The sequence below is a fragment of the Myotis yumanensis genome, unplaced genomic scaffold (assembly GCF_028538775.1).
Source record: "Myotis yumanensis isolate MYYU_CA2020_CCGP unplaced genomic scaffold, mMyoYum1.0.hap1 SCAF_3, whole genome shotgun sequence".
Taxonomy (NCBI): domain Eukaryota; kingdom Metazoa; phylum Chordata; class Mammalia; order Chiroptera; family Vespertilionidae; genus Myotis; species Myotis yumanensis.
In genome coordinates this window covers 213,443,626-213,470,129 of record NW_027223754.1, presented here as the reverse complement: position 1 = coordinate 213,470,129, position 26,504 = coordinate 213,443,626, and the positions used below count along the sequence as shown (strand labels likewise).

The following is a 26,504-nucleotide window of genomic DNA, read 5'->3' as shown; positions in this document are numbered from 1 at the left end:
GGCCAGGCCACCGTCCCCCAGGGGCTCTCTGTGCCACTGCGGGGTCTCTGTCACTCCTGGGAGGTGAGTCAGCCGGACGGGCGTCCCAGTGACAGGAAGAATGTGCCCTCGGGCCTCCCCGACAGGCGCCCGGAGCAGGTGGCACAGGGCCCGGCCTGGAGGGTCAGTCATTCGAGGTCTTTGTCCCCGGAGTTGGGGGAGCCCCCTGGTCAGGAAGCCAGGCCGTGCCTGGAGTGGACGGAGGCCCAGGAGCTGGAATTCAGGGGGGCCCAAAGCCAGAAGTCTCACTAGCCCCCCCAGCCCCAGGGGAGCCCCAGGACCCCGGCCTCCAGGGGACCCTGGGTTGGCTGCAGGAGGAGAAACCCCGAAGCGCTCGGCCTCCCGATCCCCGGCCAGTTCCAGCCCGGCGTGCCCCGGGCGCCCCTGCTCAAAAGTGTGGGTGCAGAACACTCCCAGGATTACGGGGGTGGGAGCTCCCTGCTCCCTGCAGGGTGCCAGCTCCCGGAGCGGGGTGACGTCCTGCAAAGCCCAGGAGATGATGGCAGTCCTGGCCTCTGGGTAAACTGAGTCTACGTGGAGGTCCCGCCCAGGTCAGGGTTCGGGGGGAGGCCCGGGGCCTCCTGGGCAGCAGGGTGATGTGGCTCTTTCCTTCTCTTGTTATTATTTTATTGCGTCAAAAAGTACATAACACGAAGCTCACCACCTTAGTCGCACTGAAGGGAGCACAGGCCAGCATGCAGCACATTCGTGACCTGTTATGTGACCGTCACCACCATCTGCCCCCAGAACTTTAAAAAATACATTGATGGATTGATTGGTTTCAGAGAGGAAAGGAGAGAGAGATAGAAACATCAATGAGAGAGAGAATCACTGATCGGCTGCTCCTGCACACCCCACACTGGGCATCGAGCCCGCAACCCGGGCCTGTGCCCCTGACTGGAATCGAACCCCGACCTCATGGTTCCTAGGTCGACGCTCAACCACTGAGCCACGCCAGCCGGGCCCCGGAACTTTTTTATCAGCCGAACTGTCCCTTCGGGTTTTGTTCTGGGTGTTTCCGCCCTGAGAGCCTCGCGCAGTCATGCCGAGTCCTGCCGGTCGTCATCCCGCGTTGATGAGCCTCTGCTGTGAGGCTCCCGGCCCCGCGGCCCTGACGCCCCCCCCACCTCCGCCCGCAGCACGGGGAGGTCCTGCCCCTGAGGATCGTCACCTACGCTGCCGTGTCCCTGTCGCTGGCCGCGCTGCTGGTGGCCTTCCTCCTGCTGGCCCTGGTGCGGACGCTGCGCTCCAACCTGCACAGCACCCACCGGAACCTCATCGGGGCGCTCTTCCTCTCGCAGCTGGTCTTCGTGATCGGGGTCACCCAGACGGGAAACCCGGTGAGCCCCCCCATCTTCCTTCTTCGGACAGTGTTGCGCCATGGAGAGCCACGGCCGGTCTGGTTTAGGAAGATGACCTTGGCCCCAGCGGGGAGGGGAGAGGCCGGAGGTCAGAGGTCAGAGGAGCAGCCGCGGTGTCGGCCTGAGCCCGCGGTGAGAAGGGCTGGAGCAGGGCGCTCAGGTCCCAGAGGGGACGCGTAGAAGGGGCGCCAGGCAGCGGGATGGGGCGAGGCGAGCATGGGAGGCACCCCCTGCCTGAAGGGGAGACGTGCCTGCGGGAACGGACAGGCCCCAGGGGAGGCGGAAGGCGGCGAAGCTGGAACTCTGCCTGCCTGGCCGGGGCCACCTGCCCACCTGAGCTCTTGCCCCTCGTCTGTTGCAAGCAGAGGGCCCCTCAGGACCCCGGGGCGGCCAGGCCCTCAGGAGGGCAGGTGGGCGACCCCGGGAGCACGGGGCCTGCACGGGGCCACCCGCCTGGCTGCAGGGGCTTTCGTAAACTCCCACTCGCCTCCCTGGGCGAGAGTGCCGCCCGCCCGGTTCCCGGCAGGCCCGCGGCCTCTGGCTCATTAGCGTGTGGCCCCAGTTCTGTTTCTGGGAAAGGCAGTCCGCTTAGTGCTGAAGGCTGGGCACCGAAGGCCCATTAAGGGTGACAAGGTTGCATTTCTAGCAGCTTCTTTAAAGAGTGGTTTTATGGGTTTGCCTTTCTCTCTGCCGACGGCCCAGCCACAGCCTCCGCGCCGCCCCTTCCCGAAGCCCCCGCGGCTGCCCCGGGGGGGGGGGGGGGCGGACACAGCCCGCTCACCCTCCCAGCAGCTGCCCCGAGGCCCTGCCCCCGCAGGCGGGCTCTCCCCGCACTGACCGGCCGGCCTCTGAGGCAGGGCCTGTCCCGGCAACAACCGAAGGTGCTGGTTTCCTGCCGCCGGGGTCCCTGCTCTGCCCTGTGTTGGGCCACACGCTCGTCTCCTGGGAGCACCGGCTCTGCCCGCCTCCCGCCCCCAGGCTGCGCCGCGCACGGCACCGTCCGGCTGGGGGGGCCCTGCGCCTCGGGGAGCCCAGGCGCGGTGCCTGTAGGCGCGCTGCCACTCTTGGGTGAATCTGATACTGACACCAATGAACCGGACTTCCTTGTTCAGACCTACGGACCCTCACGTCTGCAGAGTGGCCGATGGGCCACTGCCCTTTCTGCCCTGTGCTGCTCCGGCCTCAGCCCTCAGCCCGGTGCCCAGGTGGGGCGGGCGCTGACCCCCCCCCCCCCCCCCCCCCCCGCAGTTCCTGTGCACGCTCGTCGCCATCGCCCTGCACTATGTCTACATGAGCACCTTCGCCTGGACCTTCGTGGAGAGCCTGCACGTCTACCGCATGCTGACCGAGGCGCGCAACATCGACGCGGGGCCCATGCGCTTCTACTACGTCGTGGGCTGGGGCCTCCCGGCCGTCGTCACAGGTGAGGCCCGAGCGGTGGCCACGCCCCGGAGCCTGGCGGAGGCGCTGGCTGCTCTCCCTCCTGCAGCCGCCCGCCCACCGGAGTGTGGTCTGCAGGGTCTCTGACGCGTCTTTAAAAAAACAGTGGTTTATGGGTTTGCTTTTCACACCCAAGGCAACAGGCCTGAACCCCTCCTCTCCGCCCGCCAGGCCGGTGGTGGGCGTGGGGGGGACGGGAGGAACGCCAGGCCACACCCGCTCCCGTCTCCTGAGCGAGGCCTGTGCCGACCCCTCGTGCCCCTGGCTCTGCAGGGCCGTCCTCTCGTCTCCCTCAGCAGCCCCCCAGGTGGGCTCCTGGGGGGGAGGGGGGCGTGGGGCTTGCTCTGGCGCCTGGGCCTTGGCCCCTCCCAGCTGTTCCTCTTGGGCTCCTGGCCCTCATGCTGGGCCCGAGGCCTATGGGTGGGGCTGGGCTTGTCCCGCTTACGGGTGCACCTGCCCAGGCGGCTCTCCAGGGGCCCCTCCCAGGGTGTGGCCCTCACCCCCGCTCTGATGTCCAGGACTTGCGGTGGGCCTGGACCCCCAGGGCTACGGGAACCCCGACTTCTGCTGGCTGTCCCTTCGAGACACCCTCATCTGGAGCTTTGTGGGGCCCATCGGGACGGTTATCATTGTGAGTACGGGGTGGGGAGGTCGCAGAACCTGCAATTCGCAAGGACGCGGGACACTGGGGGGCCCCGGGCCAAAAGGGGTGTTGGGGCTCCTCTGAGTGGCCGCTGGGCAGGAAGGCTGGTCTCACGCCCAAGGCCGCTATGAAACACGCCACATCCTGCCCCCGGCGCCCAGACTCCGCGGCCTCCCGTCCCGCCACGCCTCCGAGACGGGTGACAGCGCTCAGCGTGTGTGCTTGGGAAGGTCCGTGTGACGTCCGGGCGAGCGGCCCCCTGACTGGTCTGCTTTTTCAGGTCAACACAGTTATATTTGTTCTGTCGGCAAGAGTCTCCTGCCAGAGAAAGCACCGTTACTACGAGAGGAAGGGCATCCTGTAAGCGGCCTCCCCTGGCGGCGGGCGGGCGGGCGGGCGGGGAGTGGGTGGGGGCCGGGAGGGAGGGAGGAGGCTGGCTCACCCTGCCCGCCCCCAGCGCCGTGCTGCGGTCCTCCTTCCTGCTGCTGCTGCTCGTGGGCGCCACCTGGCTGCTGGGGCTGCTGGCCGTGAACAGCGACGCGCTGGCCCTGCACTACCTCTTCGCCATCTCCAGCTGCCTGCAGGTGAGGCGCCGGCGGTCGCCGCTGGGCCGCCTGGCGAGGTCCCGGTCACCTGCGCTGCGTTTGCTCTGAAACGCCTCCGCCCGAGTGGCCGAGAGGGTCTGGGAGGGTCCCGGGGGGCCTGGACCAGCGTCCGGCCGGGGCTGCGCTCGGGACAGACGGGCCGCAGGGGGCGGTGGGTCCCGGGTGGCCCCGTGTGCTCGGGTCCCAGCGAGACCTCACCACGCACGGTCCTGCCGCCAGAAGGGCCCGTTGTCCCACACGGCGCTGCCCAGAGCCTCCTGGGCCGTCCCTCGGGCGCCTGCCGGTGAGGGGCCGCCCCGCTCCCAGGGTGAACCCCACGTGCCCCGGGAGGCCTGTGGCCATGTACGGGCCACCCAGGGGCTCCCCAGGAAGTGGGTTCATGGCATGAGGTGGGGGCTCCAGGTGCCCAGGGCTGTGGCTGGGATGGGCCCTGCGGTCCGCGAGCCGCTGCCCCACCGGCTCCCAGGAAAGCAGGGCCCGCGAGGCGAGCGCGGCCTGGGGGCGTCTCCGGCCACTGCAGGCGGCTCCGGGCTCCCCCCTCAGCCGGCGTTCCTGACCCGCGCCTCCTGCAGGGCCTCTGCGTGCTGCTGTTCCACTGCGTGCTCAACAGGGAGGTGCGGAAGCACCTGAAGGGGGTGCTCGCCGGGCGGAAGCCGCACCCGGACGACTCGGCCACCACGAGGGCCACCCTGCTGACGGTAGGAGGCGCCAGGGACCCACGGGCCGGGGCCGGGGCCGGGGCCGGGCTGCGTGCTCACCGGGGCTCCGTGGGACCCCAGCATCAGACGCAGCCCTGTGTCTCCACATCCTCCCCAGAGGGGGCGCCACAGAGCCGCCCCTGGAGCATGGCCTCGGGCCTGACAGATGGCTGTCCTAGTCCCAGCCTGCGTTTCAAGGTCTTGGGGGACAGGGCCCGGCAGGCCAGCACCCCGCCCAGAGCGGGGGCTGAGAGGGGGCGTCCTCTGACCGCAGTGGGGACCGAGCCACGGATGCAATGCTCTTGGCGCGGTGAGGCGCTGCCGGGGTGTTGGGTACTGGGGCGCTGCCGGTGCCGGGCGCTGCTGGGGTGTTGGGTACTGGGGCGCTGCCGGGTGCCAGGTGCTGTCAGGGTGTTGGGTGCTGGGGTGCTGCCGGGTGCCCACAGTGGGGCTTGCTGTGGGAATGGGCCCCCTGCACCCCCTTGGTGCTCTTGTTCTCACAGCACCCTCCCCGCCCCCAGCGCTCCCTCAACTGCAACACCACCTACAGCGAGGAGCCCCACATGCTGCGCACGGCCCTGGGCGAATCCACCGCCTCGCTGGACAGCGCCGGCAGGTCAGCCCAGCGCCCCTGTGTCCTCCGGGGCGGGGGCAGCTCTGGGAGCAGACAGGGGGGGTCACCTCCTCGCCCGAGCCTGTGCTGGGAGGCCGAGCCCTGTGCCTGCGGCTGCGGTTGGGGTGTCTCCCCGCCGCTCGGAGCCAGGGCGGAGCGCCTTCCCCGCCCCGGTGGCCGTCCTGGCACATCCGGCAGGTGCTCGGTGATGGGGGGCCACGTCCCGTGCCCTGGCGGTGCACTGAGCCCCCCTCCCCCTCTCTAGGGATGAAGGGGGCCAGAAGCTCAGCGTGTGCTCTGGGCCCGCGAGGGGCGGCCTCGGGGAGCCCGACTCGTCCTTCCTCCCGAGGAACGGCAAGAAGCCCCCCGGTGAGTGCCCCACGCCGCCTCCCGGGCCATGGGGAGCTCTCGCTGCTCCTGTCCGCCCCCCGACCCGCCCTCCGTCTGGGGGACATGCAGCCTTGAGAGGGCCTGAGGCGGGGTCACAATCAGGGTCGAAGGGACCCCCACGGCCTCCAGATGCCTGGCAGGAAGCCCGTCCCCCCTGAGCCTGCCCTCCTGTCACCACAGGCCCCGACTCGGACTCCGACAGCGAGCTGTCCCTGGACGAGCGGAGCAGCTCGTACGCCTCCTCACACTCGTCCGACAGCGAGGACGACAGGGTGGGGGCCGAGGACAAATGGGACCCGGCCCAGGGCCCTGTCCACAGCACCCCCAAAGGTGAGGGAGCAGCAGCAGGCCCGGCCTGCCCCCCAGGACACAGGCCCCCTCACCAGGCACCGAGTACAGGCAAGGAAGGCCAGGACCTGCCCCCACCTGCTCTGGGGTGGCCCGCAGAGGCCCCGGATGTTGGGGTGCGGTCAGGACCTTGCCCGTCTGAGCCTGGAGGTTTGGGAATGGTGGGTCGGGGCCGCTTGGGACGCCCCCCCCCCCCCCCAGGAGGGACCAGCAGAGCTTTTCAGGGGCGGGGCCTCCTTGCTGGCTGACGGCACCCCTGTGCCCCAGGAGACCCTGCAGCCAACCACGTCCCTCCGGGCTGGCCAGACGGGAGCCTGGCCGGAAGCGACAGCGAGGAGCCAGGCGAGAAGCCGCCCCTGAAGGTGGAGACCAAGGTCAGCGTGGAGCTGCACCCGGACCAGCAGACCAACCACTGCCTGGAGCGCCTCCCGGACGGGGAGAGCGGGGGCCTGCCCAGGCCCTGCACCCAGCCCCCCGAGCAGAGAAAAGGTGCCTCTGGGGGACCAGGGCCCTGATGCCCAGAAGCCCCTGGTCCTGGGGGAGGGGCCTGAGGGTGGGGCCGGCTGGATGGGGGCGGAGCTGTGCTGGGGGTGGGTGGGGCCTGTTGTGTGGGGCGGGCCTGCGGAGGGGGTGGGTGGGGTGAGACAGAGGCAGGTCCTGGGCACAGGGTTGGCATCTGGCAGGCAGAGGTGTTCCTCTGGCCCCACCATCTGGGACTGAGACCCAAGGACGGAGGCCCAGCGCAGGGCTTCTCGGCTCCCCAGGACCGTCCCCCCGGGTCCCCTGCAGCCAGCAGGTCAGCCTGACCGTCCCCTTCCCGCCCCACCGCCCAGGCATCTTGAAAAACAAAGCCACCTACCCGCCCCCGCTGACGGAGAAGACCCTCCGGTCCCGGCTGCGGGAGAAGCTGGCCGAGTGCGAGCAGAGCCCCTCGTCCTCCCGCTCCTCCTCCCTGGGCTCCAGCGACGGGGTCCGCGGCCCCGACGGCACCATCACCGTCAAGACCCCGCGCCGGGAGCCAGGGCGCCAGCACCTCAACGGGGTGGCCATGAACGTGTGCGTGGGGAGTGCCCAGGCCCACGGCTCCGACTCCGAGTGAGTACAGCCCCCACCCACCAGCCTGTCCTCTGTGCCTCCCCGGGCGTGGTCAGGGCCCGAGCGGGGTGGGGGGGCGCCTCAGGCCCAGGGGCTGGGGGGGGTGGCTCTGCGGGAGACCTTCAGGCGCCGTCAGGAGGCACTGACCAGAGCTCAGACTTCCCTCCTGGGCGCTGCCCGCTCAGGCCTGTGGGTCTGCAGTAGCGGAAGCCTCGTCCGGCCCTGACGCTCCCACCTGCCCAGGCTGAGGGGACTGAGGTTCGGGGCGCCCAGCACAGAGGCGAGGGGGGAGCCAGGCTCCAGGCCACCTGCTGACTCCCCGGGGAGGCGTGGCATGGGAGCGGGCCCTCCGCGGTGGCCTTCCTGACCCTAACGAGTGGGTGTAGGCGCTCCCCTGCCCATGCGCGGAGGGCCCGCCGATGGGGCTGGCTCTGGGGTGGCCCTGGCTGTCGGGGATGAGGCTCCCCTGTCCCCGCTCCTGCCTCCTCCTGGGGTAGCTGTGTCCACACACGAGCTTGCAGTCCTTGGGGCCCCAGGGCGCCCCCTGCCCCAAGTGGGGGTTCTGCCCCTCCCAACCGAGGATGCACCCCAGCTCTTGGCCCCTCGGAGGCAGAGCCGTCCTGGCTGACGCGCTGCCTGCCGGTGGCTTCTTCCCTCGCGCAGAGGCAGTAACGAAACTTCAATTTGACCATCAGGAAACCGTGAGAGCCGTGTCCCCTCCACCGCGGGTCGGCACTGCGTCACGGCCTGGACCTCGGAGCCCGAGGCCGCTGCCCGGGCTGTGAAGCAGGCCCTGAGCCCGAGGGACACAGCCCCGACCCGAAGCCTGGGCTGCCCAGGGCTCGGGGCCATCTGACCCCATGACAAGTGCCAAAGGCCACAGGCAAGAGGAGGCGTGGACTCCCGGCCGCACAGCTGTTCCCTCAGATGCAGACGGAGCCAAAACCATGCCTGGCCTCACCGGGACGGGGCCGGCACAAGAGCCGGCAGGACCCGCCAGGCCAGGCTCGCCAGGGTGTGAGGACGCCGGGCACAGAGCGAGAACAAGGTCCGGCCGCCGTGTGGGCATCGCCCCGCAGCCCGGGCCCTGGCAGCAGCAGGGACAGCCCTTGGCAGAGGCGCCCCCGCCTGGCAGATGCTCCCGCGCGGACACGGGACTGCGAGCAGCAGAGGCCTGTCTGCTGTGCACTGAGGGGTCCCGGGAGCCCGTGGAACGTCTCGCGCTGGTGTTTTAGGAGGAAGCGTGCGCAGGTGCACTTGAACCTGGCGTGCGTGATGCACATCAGAGGCCAGGGTGCTGGGAAGTGGGAACGAGCCGCAGGCAGAGCTGAGCAGGGGGCCCGGCAATGGGCGTGCAGCCCGATCCTAGGCTCGCCGGCGCCTGTGTTGGAGAAGCGGGCCCGCGGTTCCCAGCGGCCTCGGCAGCCGTGGGTCTGAGCCGGGCGCTCTGGGCCTGGGCAGCCTCCAGGAGCTGCGGAGGTCAGCGTGGAATGCAGGCGTCACCCGCCGAGGCCGCCACGCTGGGCCTTCCCTGGCCGTGCCCTCGGGGGGCCCACTCTAGCCCTGCAGGGCCTCCCCGGCCCCCTTCCAGGGGCCTGGCTCTGGTCACCGTGGCGTTTCGGCGTTCACACGTTCTCGACTGAGACTCGGAGGGCTGCGGCCTCCCGGGTGTCACTCATTCCTTCCTGCCAATTGTCTAGCTCTTAGCTTCCCAGGATCTCCGGGAGGCCGGTGCCCCTCCCCTACTCCCCCCCCCCCCCCCCCCCCCGTCCACAGTCTAACCCATTACTTCATTTTGCTTCAATGGCCAATTGTGCGATGGACAAAGCACAGCCACCCTTTCAGCGGTTACCAGGCTGTTTTTTGGAAACTCACACCAGGCCCGGCTGTGGCTGAACATTGTGGCCCGAGGCGCTGTGGCCCGAGGCCCGGAATTCTTCAGACACGTTTTATTTCAGCGTTTCCTTTGTTCTTCCAATCAAGTGCCCAAATAAGTGATCAGCACAGCTGCTCCCGAGCAGGGGAAACCAGATGACGATGGAAATCCAGGCCCGGGCAGGGGACCCCGTGCTGTCCCGGTGAGGAGGCGCGGTCGGACGCCCCTGGGAGCACAGGATTCAGACGTGAGACGAGACCCCACGGGCCTGGTGCTGAATGGATGATGACTGAGGCAGAGCGATGGGCCTGCGCTCACGGCGGGGACGCGGGGGGAAGAGGGTTCCGCATGTTTGAGTCTCTGAACCTCCATTTCCCTGGTTCCTCGTCCTCTCCTGTGGCTGGTTGTGCCCCTTGAGGTGTAGTTTTTAATTTGATCAGAACTGTTACCAAAAAAAGTCAGTTTTATGAAGACAGGAAAAATGGAAACCTATTTTTGTGACTTAAGACTTTATGGCAAAGATTAGACACTGGAGGGTTTTTTAAAAACATGTATATTTATTGATGTTCAGGACACTGGGATTGCAGCACAGATGAGAAGCGTCTACAATAAATTAAGATTTCTGCGTTTGTACTTGTGCTGTGCTGGCTCCCCCGTTCCTGAGGCAGCGGGGAGGGACAGGGCCTGGGCCGGAAGTTTATTCTCCTTCAGGGGGACCTGAGATCTTTACGTGGGCGTCTTCCACGCGGCTGGGAAGCTCTTAGCCAGCACCGTGTGTGTGTGTGTGTGTGTGTGTGTGTGTGTGTGTGTCTGCACCTGTCTCTCCGGGGCTCCCGCCTCTGGGACTCCAGTGACGCGACTGTTAGACCTTGGACATTGTCCCTGGTCCCTGAGACTCTGCATTTGTCTTCACTCTTCTTTCTGATCGTTTCTGGTCACTGACATACAAGTCCACGTCTCCCTCTGCCATCCCGAGGATTTTATTTCAGATGGTGTCACGGAGCCTCAGTCTGCACTCGGTCCCTTTACTGGTCATTTCTCTGCTGAGGACGCCCGGCTCCCCGTGCATTTCTATTAAATATTTTTTTAATGCCTGGACTAACCAGCACCCCAAGGACTGCAAGGATGCTTTTCATTGCTTTTTAGAGAGAGTGGAAGAGAGAGGGAGAGACAGAAATATTGATGTGAAAGAAGCACACTGATTGGTTGCATGAGCCCTGACGAGGGCCCAGGACGGGGAGGAGCCTGCAACCAGCTACATGTCCTTGACCGGAATCGAACCTGGGACCCCAGTCCTCAGGCCAACGCTCTACCCACGGAGCCACACCGGCCGGGGCTCCCCATGCATTTCTAGTTTACCTAAACCTTGTGGAGTGTGGTTGTAACAGCTGCTGTAAGGTCTCTGAGCATCTAAGTGCCTGGGTTCTCCTGGCTGAGAGCTGGGTCGTTTGGCGTGCTCCTGGCTCTGTCCTGGTTGGCCTCAGAGGGACCCTAGCTGGACACTCGGTGTCCCGAGCCTCCGGGTCCTGTGAAGATCCTCTGGTCGGTGGACTCTGCACTTGTTTCCTGGGAAGAATCCGCGAGGTCAGACACGTTCTCTCGGCCTCTGGGAGCAATGGTGCTGTCGGTGTGGAGCTCAGGGCTCGGGCCTTCGATAGGCTGCTGGGGTCTGCTCCACGCGCCCCCTCGGGGGTGAGCCAGCGTCGGTGCCTGTGGACAATGAGGGGTCCTCTCTCCAGCTCACTCCTCTCTGGGATTTGCCGCATATGCTCACTCCCGGGGCCCCCGTCCAGAAAGACGGGTCTCCCCCCAGGGCCAGCCACCTGCAGTCACACTCCCACCCGACGGGCCACGTGCGGGGGTGGGGGGGGGGGGGGTTAGAGCACAGGAAGAACCAATTCTGCTCTTCAGCCTACAGGCCCCTCCCCCCCGCCTCTCGGGGAGGCCTCGCCCCCATGCTGGTCGCACAGCTCCAGCTTGGGGCCGCCCTGGAGGCAATCTGGGAGGCATAAGGGAACCCCCACAAGCACCCCAGCCCCGGAGGTGAAGTGTTGCTCCCCCCATCCACCTGCTAACACTCACTGTCCAGTCCCAGCAGCGACCTCAAGCGAATGGAGCTCAGCCAGAAGCCGCGGACGCACCGAACCCCTGGCAGGGAGCAGGCCTAGTGGGGCAGCAGGCGGTGCCCCCCCCCGCCCCCTCCCCCCCCCGGACAGACCGCACACGCCACCAGCTGACAGGGCTGCTCTGGGACCCAGAGGGATCAGGACGAACACAAGGCCCCGCGGGAACGCTGCGTGAGACTCAGGTATGAGCCCTGCCCGCTGCAGGGCTGTCTGCTGCTCCCTCCCTCGGGTTACTGACACCTGGAGGATCCTGCTTTGGGGCCTCCAGGTGAGGAGCAGGCGCAGTGCTAGGCTCTGTCCCCAGAGAAGACCCCAGAAGGATGGGGCAGGGCAACACGCTCCCAGCTCAGCTCTGCACCAAATAATTCCCTCTTCCTCCCCTTGTGTGCGCAGCTGGGCGCCCCGTGGGCAAGAGGCAGGAGCAGCGTCCAGCTTTCAGGCCGTGCCCTCTGGCCTGCCCAGCGTCAGAGTCGAGGACCCCCAGGGGCTTGGGCACGGAGAGTCCCAGCCCTGCTCTTGGCCCGCTGGCGCCCGCTGGCGGCTAATGGCTGCTAAAGCTCTCAGCATTAACCAGCACCTCGGGCACAGGTGAGGCAGGTCTGCCCAGCGGAGAGCAGGTGGCACTGCTGGCGGAGGCGGCCACGGGACCAGCACCACTGAGACTGGGTGACTGGGGCAGTGGCAGGCTTGTACCCTCCTTCCACTCCCTCCACTGCCAGCCTGGGGCTGGCGGATGCAGAGCTGCCCAGAGGTGGGGAGGGGACCGCCCCCAGTCTCCCTGGCCTGGCAGCCCTCCCTTCCGCTCCGTTTCTGCCACCCTGAGGTCCCCGTGCACAGAGCAGGGTGGGCACTGCGGAGGCTCCCAGACGGGCCCGGCTCAGGCCTGTTTCCAGGGCGGTGAGTCAGGAAACTGGAGCGGGAGGCCGTGCTGCCCTTCAGGCCTCCATGTGGGGCCGATGGTCCCCAAGGCCAGGGGCCACGCCAGCCGGTCCCACCCTACCCCACTGCCCAGCACATGTGGAAAGTGATGCAAGCTGGGGCCTGCTCCCCGGTCCAGCCGCTGGAGCAATCACAGCTGGGGACAGCCGAGCCCTGCCCTCGCCAGCTGCCTGGCCTCTCGCTGCCGAGAGGGCCCGTTCTCTCACGTGGAGCAGGGCAAGGGCTCCAGAGCCACAGGGCAGGCTGCTCGGCCCCTCCCCAACCCGGAGACCCTGCTGGGGGAGGCCTGGTAAGGGCGGCAGCGGTGTGGAGCAGGGGTTTGGGGACGGGGGCTGGCAGTGCCCCAAGGGGAGGGCGGCCGCTCTGCAGGTGACACTGCATCCTCATCAGGTGGTGGAGGGGAGAGCTGCTCTCTGGGCACCGCCCCTGCCCGACCAGCCGCAGCCCTGACTGCTCTGCCTGTTGCCTGCCCCGGCCCACGAGGGGGCTCCTGGGGCTGGGCTGGGGCCTTCTCAGACCCTCCTGAGGTGTGCCCTCCCCCCAGCAGGGCTTGCCCCCTTCACGGGGGTGGGGGGGGCCAAGTCCCCAGCTCCTCGCTGGCCCCACTGTGAAATGGGCACCGCTGGGGTGGGGTGGCTCCCCTCCAGCCTCTGGGGGGTGGGCTGGCACCTAGCGTTTGGCCCCACTCAGTGGCCTGGTCTCAAAGCTCCCACAACTATGGCCTGTCGCCCAACACAGGGTCACACTAAGCCAGCTGTGGGGTCGAGGCCAGCACCCCCCGAGGCCCTTGCCCAGGCTGGAGGGGGCCTGGTGCCAGGCGTAAGGGTGGTCTTCCCAGCAGACCTCAGGCAAGTCCCAGGTGTGCGCAGGCCCTACCTCCCTGCCTCCCCCTTCCGCCCGGTGCCCACGGAGGCTGCTGTCGGAAGCCACGTGCCGGACAGGTTTTTATTCCGCGCTGTCCCTGCAGCCCCTCCAGGGTGTGTAAGAGGCACTATGGGTGGCCCTTGGACAGACCCACAGTCAGCAAGTCCTTCCGGCCCCTCCTGGGCAGCAGGTGCCGCCAGGCGCCCGGGTCCAGCAGCAGCCATGCCGCGGGCCGCCCGCCAGGCTCTGCTCCTTCGCAGCCGCTGCGGGTACTCAGGGTGCGGGTCCTGAGCCGGGGCTATCGCTGGGGCCCTCGCTGGCCACGCTGGACCTGCTCTTGCCCTTCTGGAGCGTGTAGGCCGACGGTCCCAGGCGCAGGATCTTCCCGCTGCCCAGGCACTCCTCCCCCTTGTAGAACACAGCGAACTGCAAGGAGGGGCCGTGTCACCAGTGGGCAGCCAGGAGCCCGGCCTGAGGCTGCTGCTGGGGCGGGGACAGGGAGGAGGGACAGCTGGCGGGTAAAGCCAGCAGGGCCGTGGCTGGAGAGGAGGGCAAGTGCAGGCGGGGGCCCGGCTCACTGCCCGGGCCCAGTTCCTGTGGCGGGTGAAGGCAGCAGCAGGAGGGCCACCGTGGCTGGGAGAGGTGGGCAGGTGCAGGCGGGGGCCCGGCTCACTGCCCGGGCCCAGTTCCTGTGGCGGGTGAAGGCAGCAGCAGGAGGGCCGCCGTGGCTGGGGGGACAGGTGGGCAGGTGCAGGCGGGGGCCCGGCTCACTGCCCGGCCTGAGCCCAGCTGCTCGGGTGGGAGGAATGGTGCCCTTCCAGCAGGAAGCCTGGCCACCAGCCCGTGGGCGCCACCTGACGGCCGCTAAGCGCGTGCTAGAGCCGCCTCCACCCCAGGGCCGGGCCAGGCGACGGAGTCCCGCCTCCTTCTGGAGCAGAGCGCAGGCCAGGCTGCCACTCACCTGTCCCAGGGCAAGCGCCCGCACAGCCTTCACCGCCGTCACCCACACGGTGCCGTCCTGATTGAGGGTCAGCACGCAGGGCACTGCAGGCAGAGGGGGGCCTTGAGGGGACTGGCCTGGCCTGTGTGGTCAGCCTCAGGCCCTGCCTTCCCAGGCCTCTGGCCTTACTCCTCCCAGAAGAAGCGGAGCGGGCTCTGCACCCAGGCCTGCCTCCCAGGGGCTGGCGGGAAGGGGCTGGGGCTCTGCTGCCCAGGCCTCCGGGCGATCCCACCGCTCAGTCACCTAGCGCCATCTGGTGGCAGAAGCGGAAGTGGCACTCCATCATCTTGTCCCGGACCAGGGCTGCAGGCGGCTCCTCCGCGATCCAGTGCACGCGGTTGGTCCGCAGCAGGTCCCTGTACAGGGCCGGGTGGTCCGTCCGGGGGGCCTGCAGGGGAACCCAAGACCGTGGCGGCCTGGAGCCCTGAGCGGACGGCCTCGCAGACCCATCAACAACGCTAACAGCCCGCGCGGACGAGTGTCCGCAGTGGAAATGCCTGGGACGCCCTCAGCGGCCTTTGACCCCATGTTGCAGAAGCGGGAACTAAGGCACAGGTCCCGGCCACACTTCGTCAGCAGGGGCGCTGCGAGCCGACCCCACGACCTGCCACTGCTCCTCGAGATGGCGGGACCCTGTGCGCAAGCCCGTCGAGGCCCTGACGCCCCCTCCTCTCCACGGGCCTTCACCCCAACCACCTGTCGTGTCCTCGTTAACTCAGAGGAATGGCATCTACTTACAGCGACCGATGTGGCTAACGAGTGACCAGCGTCCGGGAGCGCCCAGGGACACCGTAAACGACACCCTGCGCTCCGGGGCCGGCCCGGGGGTGCAGGAGGCCAGGATGCCCATCAGCCTCACACTGGCTCTGCCCGCAGACTCGGCACCGCCTGCAGGGCCAGCCACTCACCACAAACACGTCGCCCTTGGCACTGTCCTTCTCCACCACGTACCAGGGCTCGCGCAGGCCGCCGATCTTGGCCCTCTGGCCTAATGTGTACAGGAACCAACCTACGGGAACATTTTCAGTGAGGCGGCACGGTCCCTCTCAACCACCCCCACACCAATAGGGGACAGGTGGGGGCGGGGCTCCGTGGACCACCAAGGGGCCACCCGGATTGGCCGGGGTTCCAACGCCAGGGAAGCCCTAAGCCCAAGCGCGTCCATCCCTCATCAGGCCTGGGTACCTCGCCCCTGCAAGGAGCCCTGCAGGACACCAGACCAGGCAGCAGGGCGATTCCTCTAGAAGGGGGCTGGCCTGCTGGGAGCCGAGAGCCCCTCTTGCTGAGCTGCCATGCGGCTGTGGTTACATAGGTGCCTCCCACCCACGCACGACCCACAGCAGGGCTGCCCCTGGCTTCTGTGCCCAATCCCTCTGACTACTTCTGGGCACCCCCACAACAAACCGCAAGACCAGAGGCCAGGCCACTCTCCACCCTCGCTCCTCCCTCCCGCGACACGCAGGCGCAGATCACCACGGAACCACATGCTCACTTCAACAGGGCTGACAGCTGCCTCACTGAGTGGCAGCCAGGACGGGCGGGGAGCACCTGCAGCTCTGTCCCTGGCAGGTGGTCACCCTCCTGCTGCCACTGCCACACGCAGGAACCCATGTCAATGCTGCTGCCGCCCGCCGTCCATGCCTCCCCACCCGCCCGCAGCTCTGACTCTCGAGCTAATGGACCGACAGCAGGCCACCGAACCCCGCCCCCCGAGCCGCCCCGCCGCCCCCAGGGTTCACGACCAAGAGCAGCGGAGGCTGGCCTCACCTTTGTGTGTCCCCAGCACGGTGCCATCTTCGATGGAAATGAACTGCCCGGGCCGCGGCTGTAAGTACTGAACACACACCTGTTACTGCGGGCCGGCCCGGGCAGGGAGGGGCTGTCCCCGCAGCACGGGCACTCACCTGGAGGATGAACTTTTCGAAATTCCTTTTGCCCACGAAGCAGATGCCCATGCTCTGGAAGGAAGAGGGCGGCCGGAGGTGAAGGGCGGCCGAGGGTCAGGCCTCCCCGGGCTGGCCGTTCCCACCAGCACCGACACCGGGCCCCGCCCACAGACACACGTGCTGTGGGCAGCCTCCCAGGTGGTCCTGTCCCTGACCCTGGGCCTGCCAGCTAAGCAAGCACACGCGTCCCCCCTAAAGCCGCTCTGGCCTCAGGCCACTGCCCACGCGCAGGAGAGACCCGCGCCGAGCGGGAAGTGGGACGGCCAGGCGGGAGCCCAGTCCCTCGGGAGAGGCCGAGGTCCCAGCTGGCACACCCCGAGCTGGAGCCGCTCTCCCTGTGCCCTCAGCACACGCTTCCCACTCGTCCTGAGGTTTGTATCTAGAACGTGGGTCATGGGGTGGCCCCTCGGCTCCTCCCAGTCACACTCAGACACGGAGCAGGGGGAGGACAGGGCTGGTGGCGGGGGCTGGGTGGAGGGAGCAGTGACCGGCTGACAAAAGGCTCAGGAAGGCGGCCAGGAGGGGCGGCTTCGCTAAGCTACCTCCGCCCCGCCTCGGGCACCCAGCCCACCCGGCTGCACCCTGACCCACCCACGCACAGGCTTTCTCGCGCGGGGCCTCTGCGTGTGCTCGTCACACTTAGCAGTCCCCCCAGCTGTCTACTTAACACTGAATCCCACTCATCCTCTAGCCCAGTGACGGCGAACCTTTTGAGCTCGGCGTGTCAGCTTTTTGAAAAACCCTAACTTAACTCTGGTGCCGTGTCACATATAGACATTTTTTGATATTTGCAACCATAGTAAAACAAAGACTTATATTTTTGATATTTATTTTATATATTTAAATGCCATTTAACAAAGAAAAATCAACCAAAAAAATGAGTTTGCGTGTCCCCTCTGACACGCGTGTCACAGGTTCACCATCACTGGGCTAGGCCTTAGGCCAGTCCTCTCCCAGAGGCCCTGCATCTGCGTCAGCGCCCACTGCTGTACCCCCCTCCCCCCCACCCCGGCCCAGCAGTGACTGCCTGCTGGGAGCTCCATGAAGGCAGCCCCGAGGCAGCAGCCCCGCCTGGCTCCCAGCACCGACAGGCACGCGCCAGCCACGGATGGAGACGGCGACCACGTGCAGGAGTCCCGTGCCCAGCCCTCACTGCCTGCTCCCTCCTGGCGCAGGGCCAGGAGCACCCCAAGGAGCTACCCAGGCCACTGGGAAAGCTGCTCCCCCCTCCCCAGGGGCCGAGCAGGGGAGGAGGGAGAAGTCCCGGCCAAGGTGCTCTCTGAAGGCCCCGGTGCCTCCTGCCGAGCCCGGAACCAGCTCCCCAGGGGCGGCCACACTCCGGTCCTACCTCCTTCTTCTGCAGCACATGGTGCAGTCTGTTCTCAGCAGCTATTTTCTTTACAAAATCCTTGGTGAGCCCCCCCAGGGGGAAGAGGGTTCGCCTCAGGGCCTCCTGGGGAACCTGGCTGAGAAAGAAGGTCTGGTCTTTACAGCTGTCAGCTGCCTGCAGAAGCTTTACCGCTGCCAAGAGGAAGAACAAGAGATGTTGCAGGAGTGAACATCGTCGCTCTCAGTGCCGCCCTCTCGTCCTCAGACACAGCGCCCCCGTCTGGCAGAGCCGCGCTCACACTCCGCTGCGGAGGCTCAGGAACAGAGCCGCGGGGTCAGTGCGGGCTTCTCCCCGGCTCCTCCGCTGTTAAAACACACGTGTACGGGGAAGGGAGGGTTCACAGGATGAGGAACTCTGTCCCAGTTCCCACTTTCAGGGCAGTATTTTCAAAGAAGAAACATCCCATGGAAAACCAAGGTTAGAATAAACGCAGCCCGTGGGGAGCTGGGGGGGCAGGGGGGGGGGGTCAGCTCAGAGCCAGGCTGCGGGCCGTCCTGGCCGTGGAGGCGCACTGAGCCCGCTGTGGCCGAGGGCACGTCTTGGGGCAACGGCCCTGCGTAGATGCACGCTCTCCGGGTGCACGTGTCTGTGTCAGAGTCCAGCGGGCACTGTCAGCTCCTCTGCTATTCGCTAGTCCTGATGAGGACGCTTCCAGGGACCAGATACAGTGCAGAGTGCGGATCCTGGCCCCGTGGCCCCGGCTCAGCCCGGGCTGCTGTTCCTCTAGGCCAGCCGGTCTGCCCCCTCTGCCCACTGACCACTGACCAATGAAGGAACTGATGCCGTGCCCTCTGCCCACTGACCAATGAAGGAACTGATGCCGTGCCCCCTCTGTCCACTGACCAATGAAGGAACTGATGCCGTGCCCCCTCTGTCCACTGACCAATGAAGTAACTGATGCCGTGCCCCCTCTGCCCACTGACCAATGAAGGAACTGATGCCGTGCCCCCTCTGTCCACTGACCAATGAAGGAACTGATGCCGTGCCCCCTCTGTCCACTGACCAATGAAGGAACTGATGCCGTGCCCACTCTGACCACTGACCAATGAAGGAACTGATGCCGTGCCCCTCTGCGCACTGACCAATGAAGTAACTGATGCCGTGCCCTCTGCCCATTGACCAGGGAAGTAACTGATGCCGTGCCCCCTCTGCCCACTGACCAATGAAGTAACTGATGCTGTGCCCTCTGTCCACTGACCAGGGAAGTAACTGATGCCGTGCCCCTCTGCGCACTGACCAATGAAGTAACTGATGCCGTGCCCCTCTGTCCACTGACCAATGAAGTAACTGATGCCGTGCCCGCTCTGTCCACTGACCAATGAAGTAACTGATGCCGCGCCCCCTCTGCCCACTGACCAATGAAGTAACTGATGCCGTGCCCCCTCTGCCCACTGACCAATGAAGTAACTGATGCCATGCCAGCGTGCGGCGTCCTTCCCCGCTTCTCATACCCACGCTCTGGCAGCCTCCACACGCTGCACTCGGCTACCCACGTGACATGCTCTCTGTGCAGTTCCTGTTTTCCACCCGGGACCCCAACACTGATTCTCAGGTTAGGGGTGTGGGCAGATGCATCCCTATCTCAGACAAGGACACTGACGCTCAGACACCAAACTGACGGCCACATTTCCAGCCTCGAAATCTGACGGAGTAACAGGGCCTGATCCAGCTGCGTCCTCAAATCTCTCAGGCCCGGGACCTGCCATCCCCCAGGGTCTAGGGGCGCCTCCCAATCCAATGTCCCACTGCCAGGCCAGGCCCGCAGGGCTCTCCCGGTGGCAGATGACCACCCACAGGCCCGGGAAGTGACCCCCTGAGGAACCCCAAACGAACAAGCCGGCCTGGAGCACCCCGAGTGGGGCAGGGACCCTCAGCAAGGACCCGGCGCTCTTCAAAGCCGTCCGCCTGTTCTAGGTAATCGACCTCTGACTGCACGTTACTCACCATTTCTAACTTCAAATCGGTTTCTGAAAAGCCCCTCTGGCCTCTTAACGTGCTTCTGCTGGAAGACCTCCTCATCTTCCAGGGACGTCCGTGCGTAGTGACCCGTGGCAACTGCGTCTGCTCCTGGGCGGTTTTAAAAACACAAGGATCAGGTTTTGGACTTGCGCTCGCTGGCCGTGGCCAGCACCAGCCAAGGCTGCCACCCCAGGAGGCTTCGCCTTCTCCGACACCGAGACCCGGGAAGGGGCCTTTGAAATGACACGACGTTGCTACAGGTCTCAGGGCATCTTTACGGGCCTTTCAGAAATTACTGTCTATCCACTCATTCATTCCAGCTCAAGGAAAAATCAGTATAAGAAACACTGAAATGGGCTTTATGTCCTTAATTTAGTACAAGAACTTAGTATAAATTAAAATACTATCACGATAATGACAGACCACTTACAAAGAAACGTTAATGACTTGGGGAAAGGCTGATGCCGTGGAGGGAAATAGTATGAATGCTGTGACCCCATCTTCTCAATGTACAGACAGAGAGGAAGACAGTACCCTGAAGTCCATGCCTTTGATTCTGGGAAGTGAAACTAGACATGATACTCCCCTCCTCTTGCTGTTCTGTGGTTTTAAATTTTCTTTGCCCTGGCTGGTGTCACTCAGCGGATAGAGCGCCAGCCTGCAGACTGAAGGGTCCTGGGTTCGATTCCAGTCAAGGGCACATGCCCGGGTTGCAGGCTCGATCCCCAGTAGGGGGGCGTGCAGGAGGCAGTTGATCCATGGTTCTCTCTTATCATTGATGTTTCTCTCTTTCTCCCTCTCCCTTCCTCTCTGAAATCAATACAAACATATTTTTTAAAAAAATTTTCTTTAATAATAAATATGTACAGGGGTGGGAAAAGTAGGTTAATAATAATTAATAAGACAATAATAAAGAAGTAATAATACAAGTATAAACTGTTTCCCTCATCCACGGCTCTGCCCGCCCTGCGTGACTGTCATCCCAGCGAGGACGTCAGCGCAGTCCATGTCTGCCTCCCACACGGTGCACAAGCGAGAGCCCTGCCCAGGCGCACCCGCCTCACTGTGAGGACCGGGCAGTTTTCTCAGAGGCCTTTTCTGGCAGCTGCAGCGAAACTAGCTCCGTGGGAAACAAGACACAGGAACGGACACTTGCAGATGAACTACCTGAAAAGGGACCTTTAGGGAGAACACACACTACATCCTGATTGAGTTTCTTTTTATTTTATTGATTGCAGAGCGAAAGGACGCAGGGGAGTTAGAGAGGGAGGGAGAGGACCTCAGTTTGTTGTTAGACTTATTTACACATTCATTGGTTGCTTCTTGTATGCGCCCTGCCAGGGAATCAAACTGGTGCACCTTTGGTTCCTTGTCGGTGCTCAACCACTGAGCCACACCGGCCGGCGCCCTGGCTGCTTTCCTAACAGAGCTGGAAGCCCGGAACCTCCTCCCCAGCACACAGGTGCCGCGGGCGGCGCGGGCACCTCTGAGGAGCTTCACCTTCTGTGCTTTTCGTCTGGACGGCTCGGCCCACACAGGAAGCTCACTCCTTCCCAGGACCCGACGGTGGCCCCAGGCTCTGCCGAGGTGATGGAGCCTCGGCCTCCACAGACAAGCGCTCACCCTCAACAGCTGCCATGCCTCCCGGGCACCTCTCCTGCTCATGGCAGGTCTGCCCCTGGCGTCCCGCCCGAACGTGACCTGAGGTCGTACACCTGCGCATTGCTGTGATGACCCACAGCAGCCCCTCAGTCCATCGATGGCGTTTCCAACACACTCACGTGGAACTCAACACTCCCTGCACCTGTCACTCCTTCCTGCCTGCGCCACCACGAAACGGAGCCCATTGGACGCGCCTCCCCGGGGCAGACACGCGGGCCCTGCCCTCCTCAGACGTCTGGGGTCACAGGGCGGGCTCGGGCCGCAGGGGCTCGGCGGACCGACGCAGACGCAGTCAGTCAGCTCGAGGCAGCTCACGGCCCGACCTCACCGTCCTGCAGTGGACGTGAAGACAGAGCAGGCAGCACGCGCCTCTACGCAGTTCCATGTTTTTAAAGCTGGTCCCACATCCAGATCTAAGATTGTTTTGTTCTTTGCTTCCGTGGGTATCTGTTCACTACCAGCTCCATGACGCAGCTTCTGTCACCTCAGCTGCAGGTCACGTGGACCTCAGCTCTGCAAGCTGCTCTGTCCCAGTCGTGGCCACCAGTGCTAACGGGACAGAGGTGCGGCCACCCTGGGTCGCTGGCAGGTGGGCAGACAGGGCGGGGGAGCGACGATGGGATGGGTCAGAGTGGAAGGCCTGTGCCGGGCCTTGGGGAGCTCTCTGTGGTGACCGCCGTGGGGGGCTGAACCAGCAGGGCGGCTTGGGAAGGCTCCACGTGAAGGGTGGGAGGCCCACAGGCAGCTGAGGCAGGGGAAGCAGGGACAGGCTGCGGCCAGCTGTCCCAGCAGCAGGGCCCTGGGTGCAGATGCTTCAGGACAGGCCACGGAGACACAGATTCAAACCAGAGCACAGGACAGAGCCCAGGAACCGGAGTCGGGGAGCAGGGGCTGCTTTCGGAAGCGAGAGAAGAGGCCTCAGTAGGACCACGGGGCTGGGGGGGTGCGGTGGGGGGGCGGCAGCCACAGGACTGCACGCCATTCCTGGGCCCGATGGGGGTGCTCGAAACACCTGAGAACCACACCCCCATTGGAGGGAGCTGCGTGGGGAAGGCTGGCCCACAGGGGCCTCGACCCTAGCCCTCCTCCGCGGGGCAGGTGCCTGGCCCTGCCTGTGGCCACTGTGAGCCCTCCTCCCAGGGCGCCCGTGGGCACCACCGGAAGCCCCTTCTCCGGGGAGACACGCACTGTTCCCGATCTCCCGCTTCCTTTCCTTCTAAAAGGGGAAACTGCGTACGAGGGTCTGGCTCTGGCTTTCTCTGAAATCCTACGTCTTTTTTTTTTTTTTTTTTTTTTAATATATTTTATTGATTTTTCACAGAGAGGAAGGGAGAGGGATAGAGAGTCAGAAACACTGATGAGAGAGAAACATCGATCAGCTGCCTCTTGCACACCCCCTACTGGGGATGTGCCCGCAACCAAGGTACATGCCCTTGACCAGAATCGAACCTGGGACCCCTGAGTCCGCAGGCTGACGCTCTATCCACTGAGCCAAACCGGTTAAGGCAATCCTACGTCTTTTTAAGGAAACAAACGAAGACCACCTGACCCACTCACCAAGGTTATCCACCGCGTAATTGAAAAAGCACTTGAACTTGATGTGCTTGTTGCAGACGATGTCAGGGTTGGGAGTCCTTCCTTTCTCGTATTCATTTAGAAAATCACTGGAATGAAAGGAAACAGCGTTCACTCCCACGTGTGGAAGCGCCCTCAAAGGCACAGCCGATCCCCGGGCTGCTCACCGTTTCTCCTTGTCTCACCAGAACCGCAGCTTTCACTAAGGGGAGCCTCGCACACGCCGTTGTCAGCGTTTCCATGGAACGTGTTTAAGGCGCTGGGACACCGGGGGGCAGGGAGCCCCCTCAGCAGGACACTCCGCCCTCACCTACGGCACCTGACACACCTGGACCCAGAGGCTCCGCAGCTCAGGCAGCGGGAGGCCGTCCCCGGCCTGTTCCCTCTCCCCCACAGGAGGCCCCGCCGGGCAGAGCGACGTTTCGGAACAAAAAGATGTATAACCTTGGTCCCTCCTGGCAGGTTCCACGGTCTAGTGGGAAGGAGGGTGTTATCTTGAAAAGAGGAAGTGGAGGCGAGTGGCAGGTGGGAAGTTCCAGAGCGTGAAAAGCTGCACTTCCCAGGAGGGGGGCTGCCACGGGGTGTGGGCGGAGGCTTCCCTTTGCCCTTGAAACAGCAGAGGAGCAGGGAGCCCCTCAGTGGGACACAGAGCCCCTCACTGGGACACACAGGGACAGCGAGCCCCTCACTGGGACACACAGGGACAGCGAGCCCCTCACTGGGACACAGAGGGGCAGGGAGCCCCTCACTGGGACACAGAGGGGCAGGGAGCCCCTCAGTGGGACACAGAGGGACAGGGAGCCCCTCACTGGGACACAGAGGGACAGGGAGCCCCTCACTGGGACACAGAGGGGCAGGGAGCCCCTCACTGGGACACAGAGGGGCAGGGAGCCCCTCACTGGGACACACAGGGACAGCGAGCCCCTCACTGGGACACAGAGGGGCAGGGAGCCCCTCAGTGGGACACAGAGGGACAGGGAGCCCCTCACTGGGACACAGAGGGACAGGGAGCCCCTCACTGGGACACAGAGGGACAGGGAGCCCCTCAGTGGGACACAGAGGGACAGGGAGCCCCTCACTAGGACACAGAGGGACAGGGAGCCCCTCACTGGGACACAGAGGGACAGGGAGCCCCTCACTGGGACACAGAGGGACAGGGAGCCCCTCACTGGGACACAGAGGGACAGGGAGCCCCTCACTGGGACACAGAGGGACAGGGAGCCCCTCACTGGGACACAGAGGGACAGGGAGCCCCTCACTGGGACACAGAGGGACAGGGAGCCCCTCACTGGGACACAGAGGGACAGGGAGCCCCTCACTGGGACACAGAGGGACAGGGAGCCCCTCACTGGGACCACAGGGCAGTAGTGAAGACAAGTGCCCAGGTATGTGTAGCTCGGGACTGTTGAAAGTGTGGCTGGACCTTGTTGCTAGAGGCAGGGTCGGGGCTGGAGTGGTGGCCTTGAACAGGCTGGTACCTGGGGTGGTCAATGGAGGCGTCCAAGGGGCAGTGACGTGGACAGAGAGGGTTACACTCCAGGGTCAGGAAACCCTCGGGTTCAGTTCAGGCTCAGTCCTGATTCTGCCACTTGGTGTCTGAGCCTGGGCAATTTACATGCCTTTTCTAAGCTGTTTTCTCGTCCTTTAAATGGGGTAATGCCTTTTAAGGTTATGGTAAGACTTAAATGAGGGCACAGTGTCTGTACATGACTCAGCAACACACGTAGCTCTCGTGGTTCTCTTACTGAAAAGCCGCACCTGGCCCCAGGTGCAGGCTCAGTGCCGGGAGGAGACTGCAGGCAGAGCAGCTGCGGGCACGGCACGGGCACGGGCACGGGCACTGGCCTGGAGGCGCCTTCCGGGGAGACCTCGGCATGAGCTCCCGTGCTGTCAGCAGCAGGAACACCTCAAGGCGCAGGAGGAACAGACTCCTGGCAGGTGTTAACAACGAACAGGCACGGGGTGCTGTGGGAGCCAGCCTGGCCTCCCGAAGAGCTCCCAGGGGGGCTGGGGCCTCCAGCACGGTCTTTGGTGCCCCTGCCCAAGGGCGCTGGCGGCGATGCCTCCCTGGGAAGGGTCCACGGCGGGACGTCTCCGCGCCTGCCCGCGCTCACCTGAACACGTCGTTCCAGTACTCCTTCACGTAGGACACCTGGTGGAAAGGGATGTCTAAGATCTGGCAAACCCTGTAGGCGTCTTCGCAGTCTTTATCGGCGGTGCAGACGCCATGCTCGTCCAGGGAGTCCCAGTTCTTCATGAACACCCCTGTCACCTGGTAGCCTGGGGGAGGGAGGAGTCACAGCAGAGAGAACGTATGGCGGGAGCCCCGTGCCGGGCACTGCGGTGCCTGGCAGTCCCTGCTTTGCCTTCAGAGCTGATGCACACCCAGTGGGAGCCCCCTCCCCCCCACCAGCAGCTCACACCCCCCCTCCCCCCGCAGCACTTCTGGGCCTCCATGGCACAGCGACTGCTGCACTGAAACTGAGCAGAATGGAACCGTTTCACCGTCAGGACCCACCCTGGTCGCAGTGCCGGGCACACGGCGTGAGCAAACGTGTGCTGAGTGTGTGAAGAGCAGGAACGCAATGCAATTTTCAAAACAAATAAAAACCACCTTCAGTTATCAGGAGAGGGAACTCATTTCTAAACTTATTCCCAGGTACCACCTGAGATTTAGATTCTACGTCCTTAGACATCTGGACGACTGAAATTTTGGCTATTTTATGACCCATATTTTTGCCCTTTTCTGTTGTGACAAACCACCCAACCTTAGCCTCAGGCCGTCTTCTCCAGCCTCACGGGCGCCACCCGCATGAGAAGCCTGTTTCTCTGGAGGCGGCTCAATGCCACGGGGTGGGCATGAGCGTAAAGGCTCCATGCAGGCCTCCAGGGACAGACCCCACGGCAACGCTCGGCCTGAACTAAAGGCCACATTCACCAGACCCCGCCCCGGCAGGTGGCCAGGCCTCCCCCTCCGCTTCCCACGCACCGACTCCACGTGGGGTCCCGGGACTTCCTGCCTGTGCTCCGCCAAGGGCAGAGGCTGTGTCCCCGGCGCCTGGCTGTCCCCAGTGCAGAGCAGGCGCTTAAGGTGCTGGCGGAACGAGGGACTCCCCGCACGGAACTTTGGACCCACCCCGTCCAGCCGCCTGCCTGGCCACGTTTCCTGGGGAGGCGGACCCGCTGCCATGGCACAGGCTCGTCCCCTGGATGGGACCCTGGCGCCGGCAGCTGCCCTTTGCTCTCTGGCCTCGAATTACTATCCGCCCCTGCGGGCTGGGTACTGCTGACCTGGTTACTGATGACGTGCACCAGCGGCCGCGATGACGCGTAACCCTTGGGCGTGTGACGTCACGAATCCTCCCAGTGACCTGTGCCCGACGCTGGGTGACCCCTGGGCGTGTGTGACGTCACTATCCCTCCCAGTGACCTGCGCGGTCGTCGTGTCCCTTTCCGGCAGCCTGCCCCGGCGGGGACCTGCCTTTCGTCTGCGCTCCTAGCCCGGCCCCCGCAGAACTGGGTGGGAAGGACCGCCGCCCGGCCCGGGCCCCTGGACACTGCGCGCGGGTGCTTTTCCGAGACAGGAAGCGGACGGCGGTCGGTTCCCGTCGCCCACCGCCCGCGGACAGACGCCTCTCGGGGCGACTGCGCGCGGCCTCGCGGGGAGGTGCGGGCGCCACCGTCGCCGGGCGCAGGGCTGGGACCAGCGAGACGCGCCCAGGGGAACGGGGTCCTGACTGGTCCCGACCCGGCGGACGGCGAGGAGCGCGGCCACGCAGGCGCGAGCGGGCTCTCCACGCGGCGCCCTCACCTCTGCGCCGCAGCAGCAGCGCCGCCACGGCGCTGTCCACGCCGCCGGACAGGGCGCACACGACGTGCCGTGCCGCCAGCATCCGCGCCGCCTACTCCGCCACTGCCGCCGCCGCTTCCGCGCC

General features: G+C 65.1%; 2 protein-coding genes across 8 annotated transcripts in view; one reads left to right on the top strand and one right to left on the bottom strand.

Annotated features, from left to right (window-relative positions):
* CELSR1 (cadherin EGF LAG seven-pass G-type receptor 1) overlaps positions 1-9,741 on the top strand; it is a 99,053-nt gene extending 89,312 nt beyond the window's left edge. The window contains exons 24-35 of one of the 2 annotated variants that reach the window (XM_070411311.1): positions 1,179-1,379; positions 2,649-2,823; positions 3,359-3,471; positions 3,764-3,843; positions 3,941-4,067; positions 4,661-4,786; positions 5,308-5,402; positions 5,665-5,768; positions 5,970-6,119; positions 6,405-6,626; positions 6,971-7,232; positions 7,928-9,741. In XM_070411311.1, coding sequence (XP_070267412.1) covers positions 1,179-1,379; positions 2,649-2,823; positions 3,359-3,471; positions 3,764-3,843; positions 3,941-4,067; positions 4,661-4,786; positions 5,308-5,402; positions 5,665-5,768; positions 5,970-6,119; positions 6,405-6,626; positions 6,971-7,232; positions 7,928-7,937 — 1,665 coding nt within the window. In that variant the 3' untranslated portion in view covers positions 7,938-9,741. Of the gene's footprint in view, positions 1-1,178; positions 1,380-2,648; positions 2,824-3,358; positions 3,472-3,763; positions 3,844-3,940; positions 4,068-4,660; positions 4,787-5,307; positions 5,403-5,664; positions 5,769-5,969; positions 6,120-6,404; positions 6,627-6,970; positions 7,233-7,895 lie in introns of both variants that reach the window. The other variant, XM_070411310.1, reaches the window with a different exon arrangement.
* Positions 9,742-13,104: 3,363 nt separating this feature from the next.
* Positions 13,105-26,498, bottom strand: TRMU (tRNA mitochondrial 2-thiouridylase). Of its 6 annotated transcripts, XM_070411302.1 has the most exons (11): positions 26,381-26,498; positions 24,684-24,849; positions 22,552-22,658; positions 19,318-19,440; positions 17,332-17,504; positions 15,942-15,995; positions 15,805-15,871; positions 14,946-15,046; positions 14,281-14,425; positions 13,999-14,081; positions 13,105-13,463 (listed from the first exon to the last, which is right to left on the bottom strand). In XM_070411302.1, the coding sequence occupies exons 1-11, from the start codon at positions 26,460-26,462 to the stop codon at positions 13,311-13,313; spliced, it is 1,254 nt and encodes a 417-aa protein (XP_070267403.1). In that variant the 5' UTR covers positions 26,463-26,498; the 3' UTR covers positions 13,105-13,310. The 6 variants fall into 6 exon arrangements, with proteins under 6 accessions (XP_070267403.1, XP_070267409.1, XP_070267406.1 ...); XM_070411308.1 differs by lacking the exon at positions 13,999-14,081; XM_070411305.1 differs by lacking the exon at positions 26,381-26,498 and having other exon boundaries at positions 17,332-17,445; positions 24,684-24,771.
* Positions 26,499-26,504: the final 6 nt, after the last annotated feature.